At 49.7% G+C, this 14,369-nt stretch overlaps 1 protein-coding gene across 1 annotated transcript in view; it reads left to right on the top strand.

The window, feature by feature from the left end:
* Positions 1 to 2,372: 2,372 nt before the first annotated feature.
* PTGFRN (prostaglandin F2 receptor inhibitor) overlaps positions 2,373 to 14,369 on the top strand; it is an 85,134-nt gene continuing 73,137 nt past the window's right edge. The window contains exon 1 of the mRNA XM_082651333.1: positions 2,373 to 2,609. Within this exon, the coding sequence (XP_082507459.1) occupies positions 2,561 to 2,609 (49 nt within the window). The 5' untranslated portion in view covers positions 2,373 to 2,560. The remainder of the gene's footprint in view (positions 2,610 to 14,369) is intronic.

The raw sequence follows: 14,369 nt of genomic DNA, 5'->3' as shown, positions 1-14,369 counted from the left end.
CCATTTAGTACCTGGTGAGGGAATCTCTTCCTAGTTTGCAGACAGATGCCCTCTTGCTATATCATCACGTAGCATAGATATAATCTCTCATGTCTCTTCTTATAAGGGCACTAATCCCATGCATGAGGGCTCCATCCTCAGGACCTAATTACTCTCCAAAGTCCCCACTTCCAAACACCATTGGGGATTAGGGTTTCAATATATGAATTTGGCGGGTCCACAGACATTCAGTCCATAGTATGTGCTAAACCAATCGTGACCAAGTGCCAGAATGTGTGCTTCAGACATTAAGCACTGTGCATAGTTAAGAAAGGGAAAGATCTGAGCTTCTGGAGAATCCAGGCCTTACTCTTCTGTAGTTCCAGCATCCCCCAAGGCCTAATATTAGGCTTGCATTTAAGGTTGATTGAATTAAATTGAAAAATTTGCCTGAAAAATTCTATGGGATGGAAAATTGAAAGGAATTGTAGGGTGGGTAAATGGCATGAAGAAAGGCTTGGTGACAAAAATGAATTGAAAAAAAATTTTTTTTGGATTTCCCTGGTGGCGCAGCAGTTAAGAATCCACAGCGGTTAAGAACCCGCCTGGCAATGCAGGGGACATGGGTTCAATCCCTGGTCCGGGAAGATCCCACATGCCAGCAACTAAGGCCGTGTGCCACAACTACTGAGCCTGCACTCTAGAGCCTGAGAGCCACAACTACTGAGCCTGCACACCACAACTAATGAAGCCCGTGTGCCTAGAGCCAGTGCTCCGCCAAAGAAGCCACTGCAATGAGAAGCCAGCGCACCTGCGCGCATCGGTGAAGACCCCCCAACAAAAATAAAATAAAATAATAAAAAATTTTTTTATTGTGTTAAAATATATATAACATAGAATCTACCATTTTGACTGTTTTTAAAGTGTACAGTTCAATGGCGTTAAGTACATTCACATTATTGTCCCACCAGGTATGAATTTTTAAGAGTCTCTTGCAGAAGGGTTCATACCTGGCTAAATTTAGGCACTTTTGTTAGTGGAAATAAGAAACACTTGTTAGTGGAAATAATGATTATCAGAGTAAAAGCAATGTTCCTCTCCCCAATTGGGGCAGTTTCCCATTAACATCTGTGATTTGTTTTGCATATATTAATGAAAGGCTGTGGTATTGGGGGGCGGGGGCACCAGTTCTGCTCTCTGTATGTTTGAATTATCCTTGTGAAGTTTTAAACAATGAACACTAATTTTTTCCCCCAATACTGGGCCTTTTGTATTCAAATCAAAAGCACAAAGCCCCATTATGGGGGGAGAAAAGAATCTTTATTGGCTAACAGTTGTGTCCACTTAAAGCAATAAATAAAAAGTCTCAAGAGTACATTCCATATGAAGTACTGTAGCTATTAATACACGGGTTCCCAGGGTCTGCCCCCCTCCCCCCATGGGTCTATTTGTGGGGAGTGTTAATCAGTGCCATAGGCACCCCTGAGAAGGAAGGAGGTGGGTGAGGAGAGGCGAGGCAGGCCCACCCAGCCTCAGGGCAGTGAGCAGAGCCTGTGAGATCTGGGTTCTGGTGTTGACACTTCGATGTGAATCCCAGGGCAAGGCACCACACAATAAGGCCTCTGATCTTTGGAGGCGAGAATCCGCAGCCTTTAAAGTCCTTCCCTCTCAGGACTTCCCTGGTGGCACAGGGGTTAAGACTCCGCACTCCCGATGCAGGGGACCCAGGTTCAGTCCCTGCAGGGTGAGGGAACTAGATCCCACATGCATGCCTCAACTAAGAAGCCTGCCTGCTGCAACTAAGACCTGGTGCAACCAAATAAATAACTAAAGTAAATAAAGAAATATTTAAAAACAAAGAAAGTCCTTACATCTCTTTCAGTCATATCTGAATAATATTTAGCCAGGTCCAAGCGGCTGGTTGGTGGGGTGCTTAGTTCAGGACAAGTGGGTGAAGGTGCGGGGAGTTAGCTGAGGGAATTGGAGCCCCGCGTGGGTGACTCCAGAGTGGTGGAACGCGGGGTGGCTCGGAATGGAGCTCAAGCGATGGGATTTCCAGATGAGTCTTTCTAAGGCCAACTTTTAAAGGTCGGAGGAAAGTTTGCCGCGGGGCGGGGGCCCCGAGGGGGGAGCTGGGTGGGCTTCGACGTCTCCTCCCCTTTAAGCGGGTGGCCCCGGCCCTGCCTCTGTTACCTGGAGCGGGGAGGGGCTTGGGAAAGTTTGTGTTTGTTGCTGGCAAAGCGCCGGATGGGAGGCGCGGGCGGGCGAGCGCTGCGGTTCCTCCCTCCTGCTTTCGGGAAGCGGTCGGGGCTACACGCTCGGCTCGGCGGGGCGGCCCTGGCGCCCGGCTCCCGGTGCCCGGCCGGCTGGAGGAGGAGGGCGGAGGCGGGCGGGCGGGAGCGGAGCGAGGGGCGCACGTCGGCCCCAGCGCTGGGATTTCTCGGCTCGCGAGGAGAGCGGAGCAGGCGCGCGGCCCAGGCGGAGGAGCGCTGACTCTGGAGCAGCCGGAGCTGGAGGAGGAGGAGGAGGAGAGGCGGCGGGAAAGGAGGAGGAGGGGGAGAGTCGCTCCCGCCCGGCGAGCATGGGGCGCCTGGCGCCGAGGCCTCTGCTGCTGGCGCTCCTGTCGCTGGGTGAGTGCGCGCGGGGCCCGGCGGGGCGCGGGGGGCTCGGCCAGGCGCGGGGGGACCTGTGGGGCGCGGCTGCCGCGCGCGGCCTGGGGCGCCGACGGTGCCGGGGCCACTCCCGGGAGAGCGGGCCGGGATCCGCGGGCGGCGGGGCCCGGCGGGGAGCGGGCGCGAATCGCGCGGGGTGCGAGTCGCCGTGCTCCAGGCCGAGCCTCGCCCGCACATGTGCGGGGGGGAGTGGCCCCAGGCCGGCTTCCCCGGGCCCTCCCTACCTGTTAGCCGCCCGCGGCCGGCTCACCTTGAACTCCCGGCCCGGAAGGTGCCTGCGGTCCCGGCCCGCGTCCCCGGCTCGGGAGCGGAAATCCGCGGCTTTGATCTGCCCCGCCATGGCCGAGACCGGCCGAACCGCACTCCACACACACTCCCCCGCGCCGGGCTGCCTTTCCAGGGAAGCGAGAGGATCCGCCAACTTCCTTCTGCGAAGGTCACCGGGTGGCCCCGAGCGCTACAGTAAAAATCGGTGCGCGGGTCCCTCTGTCATGTTAGTTGTGGCTAGCTCTTCTGCCTCAGTCTTCTCCTTCAGCTCCTCTGAAGCTGCCTCGCTGCATATTTGCACACAAAGACCTGGGAACCTTGGCTTCTTCAACTTTTCCTACCTGTTACTTTTTCTCCCTTACTGTCCCCTGTTTTCCACCCTCTCTCAACCTTGGTGCCTCTAGATTATTTGGCCCAGCGCCCTCCCCCAACCCAAGGAATCTTTGGTGTGATTTTTTTTTTCCCCTCTCCATCTTCCGTTCACCCATACACACAGACACCATCTTCACATCGTGTAATATGGTTATATTAATATAACCAAGTAGTTATCAGCCACAGAAATAATCTGCTGATTAAGTGCCCACCATGGATCAGGAAGGCTGACTCTTAAAAGCTTTGCTCTTCCTGAAGCCCTTTGGTCAGTGTCAACCAGAACAGAAGGAATTCTGTGACCTGACCAGGGGTTCTCTTCCACACCGCTAGAGAAGGCAGAGCTGAATCTTTTATAAAGCACATGGTGTGTGGTGTCTGTCCCAGCTGCACCCAGGGTAAATGACTACTCTGCACTTACGGTCAGAGGGTCCCAGTGGAGACCTTCCACAGCCACTCCCGTCCAGCTGGCACCAGGCTCCACACTGTCCCAACTCCCATGACTCCTGCTGCTGGTGGGGGGGGGGGGGCAGGCTTTCTAGCTGCTACTGTGTTTTTTTCCTTCATGTCTGAGGGGTTTTCTGGAACTCCGTCCCTAAAAGAGCTCACCCAGACACATTGCTTTAGCTGCAGCCAGGTGCAGAAAGCTTCCAGATCTTTCACCTAATTTTGTAGCATCTCTTCTGTGGTCCTAGTGCTTTTATTCTCTTCCTTTCACTCTGGGGCCCTTGTAAGTTTTCCGTTTGTTGCACACTGCTGGTGGTAGTCCACACCCATTACATAATTGGCTGATGTGTCTGGGTCAAGCAGGGCCACGGCTACTAGTTGCACAGATCGTGCACTGAGTGCACAACTCTAGGAGCTGCTGTTCGCTTCGTCCTCTGTGTGAATGGCCCTCCCCAAAGTTGTGCAATTCACAGCCCCTGTACTAGTTAAGAGGGCGAGGCCAGGTAGAAATTTAAAAGAATGTCCGTGAGTAACTATGGTGAGGGAGAAAAAGGGAGAGGGGGCAAAGAGAGACCAGCAAAAGCAAAAATAGAAGTGGGGAAAGTACAGCTTGGGGAAGTCTCGGAGGTATTCCAGTACATCCTGCCCTGGCTGGACATCTCATGTCAACTACACACAGGCAGTGTGTGTGGTGTCACCAGCCAATGCCTTGTCCCCTAACAGTCCCTGAACTTCATGTTCACCTGATAGCTTGCTGTACCGAATCTCACTTGGTGTGGCTTCCGTGTGACCTCCGGGAGGCCCTCCCTGTGGTACCACTACTCTAGCACTGTACTGATTCCTGAAACCCAGTATGTTGATATGCTAGATCATCTTTGCTCTTGTATTGCAACCTGGGCATAATCTTGCTGTCACTCTCTTTGACCTCTATGTTCACACTGTCGCCCAACTCTGTTCCTTTTCCCATAGTGCAGACTCGAGCGTCTTCCCTGTCCTTCCTGTATCTAAAGTTACTGTCCTAGCTCGAGTTCTGACAGCTCCCCACACAGATCTGACATCTGTACCTGTTTGACTTTTTCCTCCAGCCTCCCTTCTAAGTTCATCGTTTTCCCGAAGGATCGTTTCTGGAGGTCCCACCTTAGCTCATGAGTCCCTTATGATTTCCTTCTGAGGATGTTCTGCCCCTTGTATTCTCTCCCCTCTAGTCTTCTGTCTGATTCAGATGCTTCATTCTAAGGAACCTGTTTGCTATCCTTTACATAGAATGTATGTGAATCTTCTGGCCTTTCCATTTCCCATGACCTGGGAATGCCTCTCCTGCTTCTCTCCTCTTACCTGTGTATTTCCTTTTCCCCCTAAAACTACTTCCTCCATAAAGCTTCCCTAAATGAGTGTACCTATCACAGTCACAACAGAACCCACTCAGCTTCATAAAGCAGGTTTTCACTTCCATTGCCCATGTCTGACTCGTCTCATCCATCCATTTAATACAGCATTTCTTGAATGCCCAGTGTGTCCGTAAGAGTGTCCCAGACAAATGATCAAGACCCAGTGTCTCACTGAGTGGTCAGTGGGGGTGGGCAGACAGTTAATAGAGCAGCCAACTACAAGCCGGAATGAAATACCTGACATACAACCGAGTGCTGGTAGGAAGCAAGGAACAGCATGGTTAATTTTGACTTGGGGTCAGGGTTGACTTTGCTGAAGAGATGACATTTGAGCTGAGCCTTGAGGATAATTAGTATTTTGAAAGAAAGGATGGAAGAGCCTTCCAGGCTCTGGGGAAAGGCATCCAGTGTGGATGAAAGTGCCTGGTTCATTCAAAAAGGGCATGTAAGTTCCATGTAAGTGAAGGTGGGAGGAGGGATACTAGGAGGGCAAACTGGAAAAGTGGGTCTGGGATGGATTCTGAAGGCTATTCTTGCAGTGCTGAAGTCTTCACTATGTGGGTGGGCTTGTTGGCCTGTGGGTGCTGCCACATAGCCTGTGCTTCTCCCATCAGAGCACTTCTTTATCTCTCTGTATATGATTATCTGTTCCTGGTCTAAATCCTCACCCTGATTATATCCCATGGGGCAGGGACCAGGTTGGTATTGTTCACTATAGTATTCCTCTTACTAATCGAGTGTCTGGCACAGAGTAGGTGTTTCATAAATATTGGCTGACTGAATGAATGCGCGTGTATATCATTTTTCTGTGGGTCATGGGTTGCCATTGAAAATTTGCAGGGTGAGATTGATACAACGTGGTGATGTGTTTGAGGAGGCCAGTCCTAGCGTGGAGCATGAATTAGAGAGGAAGGTATGAAGATTGTGGAGGGGGATGAAGGTTCTCTCTCTCTCTTTTTTTTAAAAAAAATTTATTTATTTATTTGGCTGTGCCGGGCCTTAGTTGCGGCATGTGGGATCTTTGTTGCAGCATGCAGACTCTTTAGTTGCGGCATGTGGGATCTAGTTCCCTGACCAGGGATCGAACCCGGGCCCCCTGCATTGGGAGCGTGGAGTCTTAACCCCTGGACCACCAGGGAAGTCACTAAGATACTCTCTTAATGTGTGTCTTTTAAAAAAAATACTTGCAAATCCATCGAAGTAGTTTTTAAACAACAAAAACATTACATCTATGTTTTAAAGTCCAAATAACATAGAAGGGTAATGTATTATTGTATTGGGTAGGCTAAATTGCTCTAACAAATGGAATCAAAGAACAGTGGTTCAAACAATGGAAGTGTCTTTCCTAACTCTTCTTGGGGATGTTTCGGATGAAATGGTTGGGTCTGATCACTGTTGCACACAGGCATTCTGGCTCCCAGGCTGATGGGCAGTTCTGCTGTCTTCAGCCCCTAGTTTCTTTTTTTTTTTTCCCTTAAATTTATTTATTTATTTATTTATTTATGTATGTATGTATGTATGTATGTATGGCTGTGTTGGGTCTTCGTTTCTGTGTGAGGGCTTTCTCCAGTTGTGGCTCACGGGCCCAGTTGCTCCGTGGCATGTGGGATCTTCCCAGACCAGGGCTCGAACCCGTGTCCCCTGCATTGGCAGGCAGATTCTCAACCACTGCGCCACCAGGGAAGCCCCAGCCCCTAGTTTCTAAGATCACTTGGGTTGTCACCATCGCCCTTCCAGCCCTGTAAAGGGGAAAGAGCATGTAGTCTTCCTGGGCTAAGCCCGGCAGTGGCCCCCATCACTTCTGCACACATTCCATGGCAGAGGATTTAGTCCAGGCCACACTAACTGCAAGGGAAGCCGGGAAATGCAGAGGAATGTGGGAGCCGTGTGCTGGCTACTGTAGAAGAAGAGAAGAACAGATCTGGGGGCAGCTTGCAGTCTCGGTGTCACTTATAAAGGATATAAGGTAAAAGGATGAATGTGCCCACCCTCCCACTGCCCAGGCACAGCCACTCATATATAAGGTACATGTGTCCGTATACTGAATATTTTGTTTGGTCTTTTCTCATAGCTTCTACACAGGGCTCTGCACCTAACAGGCACAGAGTAATAACAGCTGCTATTTATAGTGTGCATACCCAGCGTCAGGCTCTTACGGACATTTTCTTATTGAATTCTCACGGCAACATTTTGAGAAAGGTACTGCTATTTTCTCCATATTACAGATGAGGAAACCGACACCCAGAAAAGTTAAATAACTTGTCCAGAATCATACAGCTACTCCATGGCTGAGCCAGAATTTGATCACGGGACCCAAATTTGGTCTCAACTAAGGAAAGATTGACCGATGTTCGCCATCGTCTTATTTTGTGTATCACTCAAGATGAGTGTAGACGAAAAAGTATAATACTGGTTTGAAAGCAAAAGTGCGGTTAAAAAGAGGAAGGGATGAGTGCAGCCCAGGCACGATTCCGGAAGGGAGGGGCAGTGCCAGGATGCACCTCATAGATGTGACAGCTCTGCAACCCCTAAGGCGTCACCACCCCTGCTCTGAGGAAAGGGACCAAATTGCAGCTTCCTCCAGAAAGCGCTGGAGGAGAAAGGCTGGCAGGAGGAACCCCAGTCAATCCATCCAGCGCAACCGTCTTTGAAGTGCTGTGGACTTCAGAGAGTGCTCAGCTCTCATTTTAGCCTTGTTAACAGAATTCCTGTATCTGCCAAGCTGATTAATGCCTGCCCCGGCTGTAATTATTCTTATTAGCCTGCTGAATAGGAACTCTAGTTGTCAGTGATCATTCCTTACAAGGTAGTCGTGCTAGGCGGCATTTATATGTCTATTTTGTTTCTGTGCCGAGCTGAGCTGATTTCTACCCCATAGGTTGAATGTACATTTCCATACTAGTGCAGTGTCTGGCAGTTAAATAAGGTGTGTGCTTGTCTGTCAGCGTGTCTGCGCCTCACTTTATCGAATGAAGTTGGGGGGAGCTGTCAGGGCAGTTCATAGCTATTCTGTTTAATTGCCTTGGTTTCTTAAAGGCAGGGTAGCAAGGCCCTTTGACCCTTCGCTTTGGGAAAATAACTTGAACCGGCAAAAATTCTCTGTAGTTTATCTTCTGGAAAAGGCAAAGCACTGCTGTTGGCACAGTCAGTGCTTTTGAGATCTTGGAATATTTTCCTCCACACCAACTGTAGTCTTTGCGAAGCAACAGAATTAGACCCAGTAGTTAACACTGTCGTGGACCAGCAATGCTATTTCCAGGAGACTAGAGATGCTGGCGCCGTGGGCACATTTGTGTTCTTCAAAGGCTGATTTCTCCACAACACTCCCTGTGTGTTTGTGCAGGATTAGGCAGTCACTAAGCAGCCCGATTCAAGTTTAAGTGTGATGTTTGGGGACCTTAATTGCATCCTGCTTTGCACCTTTATAAGTGCCGAATGTGAAAGCATTTGCATCCCTCAGGGTATTTCAGGGGAATGGGGAAACAGTGTTTGGCCACTGTCGCACTGTCTAGGATAAATTTGGCTTAGAACCGTGGAGAACAGAATTGAGCGTAAGGGTTCAAGGCACATTTCAGGATGGGTGCTACCTTGGAATGCTACTGAAATAGAGGCAGTAATGCAGACAGATGGGTCACTTCTCAGACCTTACAAGTGACACCAAGCCAAGAACGTACTAATAATCTTGTTACTTCCTTGTTCTTACTTAGGGCTGGACTGGGCTAGAACCTCCCAGCTTGTGAGCTATGGTAAGGGACCCACATGGGGTTCAGGTGGGTTGTAGGTGTGTCAGAGTTAATTACTGGGTCTCATTCTGTTGCTTCACAAAGACTACAGTTGGTGTGGAGGAAAATATTCCAAGATCTCAAAAGCACTGACTGTGACAACTGACACCCTCAGACCCTGGAGCCCACAGATCAGAGCAGCCTTGAAACCTGAAGCCCTGTCTACCCTGAGAGCCATACAGCTAGTCCCATTTCCTATGTGTGCTGTGATTGGCTGGAAATCGACAGTTCTGTCTCTTACTTGGGGAACCGCAGCCCCTGAACCCCAGCCTGGCCTTAGGATGGGCAGTTTGAAGATGGAAGATGAGAAGCTCAGTGACATGGCGAGTAGCTCATCTATTTATTCAGCAAATATTGAGAGAGTGCCTGCAGCTCTAGGCCAAGCATTGTTCTGAGTCCTGGGGATTCTGCAGCGAACAGAGCCAACTCAGATCTGCCCTCCACCGGTGGGACAGGATGCACTAGATGTGTGGTGGATGGTATCCCCGGAAGGTGCAGCACCACCCGGATGATGGAGGCGAGGGTCAAGAGCGAGTTCATGGGAATGCCTGTAGTTGGGGGACAGGAAATGGGAGAGTTCTAGAAGGAGTAGTCACAGGGATGGCAGAAGGACCAGGAGATCACTCTATCAGAAGCCAAGCAGAGATGGATGTAGGTAGATTTGTTAAAGAGGGAATAGTCAAATGCTGCACGAAAACCAGAGAGAGAAAGGGAAGCCTTGGATTTGGAGGCTGTGGAGAGGATGGAAGGGAGAGGTGGAGGGGGATAGGGCAGGAGCTGTGTGCTGTAGGACACATGGTTTCTGTAGTGCTCTCAGCCTTTTTAGCCCTGCGAGTGGCCCCAGAATCCCCGGACATATCAGCTGGAGGTCATCTATATGTTCCCTTTCATTCTCTGTATAAATTTTTGAAAGTTTCCCCCATGTTCCTCTGGGTGTCCTTGTCCACGTTGATTGGTGGAATTAACCTTCTCTGTGACAGCTGCACTGAGGCCTTCAGCTGTCAGTTGGAATCTCCAGCACGGGGACTCCGGGGCAGTTTTATCACCCATCTTTCTCCCATCTTCATCAGCTAAGATTTCAGTAGTTTATATTACAAATAAACCATGACCTGTGTGTTTCTAAACTGTTTCTGCTCTTCAAAATCACATATGGAGAGAAAAAATAGGGCTCAGGCTTGGGAATCAGCCCTCCATTTGAGTCCTACCCTTCAGCACTGTGAAACTGGACAGGTTTCTTAACCTCCTGGAACCTTATTTTCTGCACACGTAAAAAGGGACTGTTACTTCTCTTGCAGGTTTGTCATGAAGATTAAAAATAATGTGTCTAGGAAAATGCGCACATTAAACTTCACGTATGTAAATCCCTCGAACTTTCCTACTCAGAGTGGGGTCTGGGGACTAACATCGTCGGCAGCACCTGGGAAAAATCTCAGGGCCCAGTCCAGTCTGCTGAATCAGAGTCTGTGGTTTAACCATATCCCCAGGGGATTCGAGTGCTAAATTTTGAGAAACGCTTGTCTGGTAGAGTGCTTCACACATGGGTTATGTGGTGGCCTGGGCTTCCTTGGTGAATTTTGAGGCAAAGGCCATGTTCAGAGCGTCAGAACTAGAGGAGAGTGGGACGGGCTGGGCTCTGTGGGAATGTGGTAGGCGGTCAGTTAGCCATGAAGGGTGGGGCTAGCTTAGGTCTGTAGTGGAGGTAGTCAGCCTGGTTTCATGACTTTCTTCCACCAGGTTCAGCATCCGGGGAACAAGGCAGGGACGTGGTGTGATCTTGCCGTGAGAGGAGGGGTGCGGGAATCTGTAGAAAGCTCTGACAGCATCATGGAGACAGTTGGCCAAGGAGTCCAGGTGGGACAGGCAGCTGAGAGGCTGGAAGGCCTGGTGAGTCGCAGAAGGTTTGAGGGCCTGGAGGACAGGATGAGGGTAAAAAAGCAGATTCAGAGGCACAAGGGAGTGGGTGGGCCAGAAAGGTAGGAGGTGAGGGTCAAAAGAGGTAACTTCTGAGTCCAGGGTCTTGGAAGTGCCTATCCGAGGGGTAGTAGGCTGGGTGAGTAGTAGCCAAAGATTTCACCTCTCATGTCATTTTGGCCAATTTAACATCTGACTGGGTCTGGCCGAAGGGATTAGGAGACTAAGCAGTGACGTTTTAGAAGCATTATTCCCAGGTATTGTAGGGAAAAGGTCTTAACCTGTGACTAGGATGAAAGGGAGTTGGGAGCAGGTAGGCCGGGGAGGAGCCAACATGAGGATTATTTCCTCCTTAAGAAATTCCTTCCTGGGACTTTCTGGTGGCACAGTGGTTAAGAACCCGCCTGCCAATGCAGGGGACACAGATTTGATCCCTGGTCTGGGAAGATCCCACATGCTGCAGAGCAACTAAGCCCGTGCACCACAACTACTGAGCCTGAGCTCTAGAGCCCGCGAGCCACAACTACTCAGCCCGTGTGCCACAACTGCTGAAGCCCTCGCACCTAGAGCCTGTGCTTCGCAGCAAGAGAAGCCACGGCAATGAGAAGCCCGGGCACCGCAGTGAAGGGTAGACCCCACTTGCTGCAGCTAGAGAAAGCCTGCACACAGCAATGAAGACCCAACGACGAAGACCCAACGCAGCCAAAAATAAATAAATTAATAAATTAAAAAAAATTCCTTCCTATCTTTTATATAACACTTATTTGGTGCCAGGCCCTGCATTTTCTATATATTAACTCATTTAGTAGGCTTCATAACCCCATGAGGTAGGTACTGTTAGGACCTCCATTTGATAGAAGAGAAAACTGAGTCATAGAGAGGTGAAGTAACTTGTTCAAAGTCACACAAGTGGTCCAGCTGCTTGGGTTCAAGCCCAGATGGCCTGGTTGCAGAGTCTGGGCTCATAACCGCAATACACTAGACTGCTCTCTGTCTTAGTACAGATATTCAAATACATGTTGGAAAACATAGAAAGGGATTGATACAGTTAGTTAAGATGTGATAACATTTGTGTCCTTGTCTTTTAAAACAGGAGGCTGGGATTCTGACCCTTGATCTTCCACTCACTAGTTTTGTGACCTTGAACAAGTTGCTGAATAGCTCTTAGCCTCTGTAAGGTAAGGGGCTGGGCTAGCTGATCCCAAGGCCCCCTTCCATCTCCAGAATTCTTTGAGTTCATGCTGATCCCTACTGTGGTCCAGATGGGCCGCTTGGTCCAGCCCTGGCTCCTCGCCCATCTTGCCCAGCACTCCTGTGTGCAGCCTGCGCCTTCTGTCTCATCTGCCTGGCACCTCTCTGCAACGGGGCTTTGGTGCCTCTGAGGGCTCTGGGAGCTGTTTGCTGTTCTGTCACTGCAGCAGCAACTGCTTCCTCCTCCTAGCCCATCCCGTGTGGTGAAACTGGCATCTTTCCTCACAGTGCTCTAGGTTACCGAGGTATCCCCACCACTAACTGCATTTTTTGATGGACCTCTGGGAAAAATCACAAAAACAGTAAAACCAATAAAGCGTTTCTAGATGGCAGACTGTTCCTTATTACTGATATATTTTTTTAAGTAAGTTTCGTTGAGGATATCAGCCACAAGTAAGTTACGGTTGAGTAATCCAGTTTCAGCCCTCAGCAATGTGACTTGTGTTTTCTTCCCCATTCAGCTCTCACGTCGAACCAGTAGACAGTTATGCACCACGGTTCTCCTTTTCCTGACACCCCAAACCACAGCGAGGAGACACACGGACACCTTTAGCTGGGTCCAAACGTTGACACCACTTTGGAGTTTCCACCTTCCTGTAGAGTAGGAGAGTTGAAATTCCGACGTTGCCCATCAGTAGCCTTAATCGGCTAAGCGATGTGTTCTAGCATTTGGGGACTTCCTTCCTTTTCATTCTCTTAGCCCGAAAGGGGAGGGCGCAAGTGATGTTGGATACATTCACAGTGAAAAGGAAACATTCTGGAACACCTCCATGCTGTTGATAAGGGGTTATGAGCTCAGTCCTTACTGCATGCCGGCTGCTGCCCAGCCCTCTGGCTACTTTGAGGTGCACGTGTGGATGCTGGTTTTGACCCATGTCTTGGACATGGGTCTTCAGGGGGCTCATCGAGAACACTCTGGGAGTGAATTCTCCACTGCATTTGAGGTGGCTTGCTGTCATATGCTGTTCTGGGGGCCAAGGGGTGGATAGTGCTTTATAACTGCACTGCCCCTCTAGGATGTCCTCAGAACAGAATGTTGGCTGATCTGGTGTCTGTCCAGTGTGCTGCTATCGGCTTATGCTGCAGTGAGGAGTTTAAAAAAAGCAAACCCAAACCACTTTTGGCGCAGCTGTTCATGTTTTCCATTTTCTGAAGGCTGGCACATCCATATATTTTCTTATTTATTAGAAGGCATTATAGTCCATCATCTTTGATTGGGAAATCCATACAGTATGTTCCAAGTTAAGACCATAGTACCGTGGCAGGCACTCGGTCACGCTGGTCGAAGTGAACACAGTTGCGGATAAATACACTGTGCCCAACTATTGATATATGACGTTCCTGCTTTTCCTTGTGGCCTTATTTTTTAGTACTTCAGCAGCATTTAGAGACCCTTTACCATGTTTCTGACACTGTGAAAGAGGACAAAGGCATTAGGAAATGGAGTCCAAAAGGGAAACCGAACCAGTTACAACTGAACAGCAGGATGGGTTGTTGGTGCTTTTTTAAACATCTGAGTGGATGCATTATGGGATAGCTGTGCGTATGGAGCTGTCAGAATCATAGGGATGAAACAGGCCGGGAGCTGCTTTATCGTAAGGCTCCGTGGAGCACGTGGGTCTGGAAGGCGGTGTGAGCCAAGAGTAGGAAAAGCGTTTCAGGTAGGAAAATGGCCGGCACCGTTTCTCAGAGGCGGGCGTGAATCAGCGTGCGCGGGATGGTGTTCCATTGGGGGATTCGCTGACTGAAGCTGGAACAGTAAGAGAGACCTCAGGGAGTGTGGGTATCAAACTCTGGGTCAGGGAGGTTGGAAGAACGGGATCAGAATCACCCTGAAAGTTGTCAGCAGCATTGCCGGCACCCACAGAGAAGCTAAGAACCCACACGCGTGAGGCTGGCGAGGTCTGCTGGGGCCCGCAGGAAGCTAGCCTGCTAAATTAAGGTGATAAGTCGGGCCATAATCCTATTGTTGGTGGTTTCTTAAGAGGAAAATGGCTCACAAAACCATTGCTGATGTTCCCCTTAGGTAGTTTATCAGAGCATCTCTTCAAAAGACCGTCACCAAATAAGAGACGCATAAGTTTTAGAGGAAGGATGGGGAATTTCTTCTGTGGAAACAAGGTTTATGCAATCATGTGGTCTATTCATCAGAGTCCCACTTTAATAACAGTTTATTCTGCAAACAAGTTTTTTCCGAACATCAATATGAGTCCCAGAAAGCTTAGTGTTGAACCCAGCTTGTAAGTAACTGGGGACAGTGCTTCTGTTACCACAGCTCGGGGGTGTCACAGAGGCAGCAAGGT

This window comes from Grampus griseus, assembly GCF_964374135.1.
Source record: "Grampus griseus genome assembly, chromosome: 1".
In the NCBI taxonomy this organism is placed as follows: Eukaryota; Metazoa; Chordata; class Mammalia; order Artiodactyla; family Delphinidae; genus Grampus; species Grampus griseus.
This window is presented reverse-complemented; position numbering and strand designations above follow the sequence as displayed.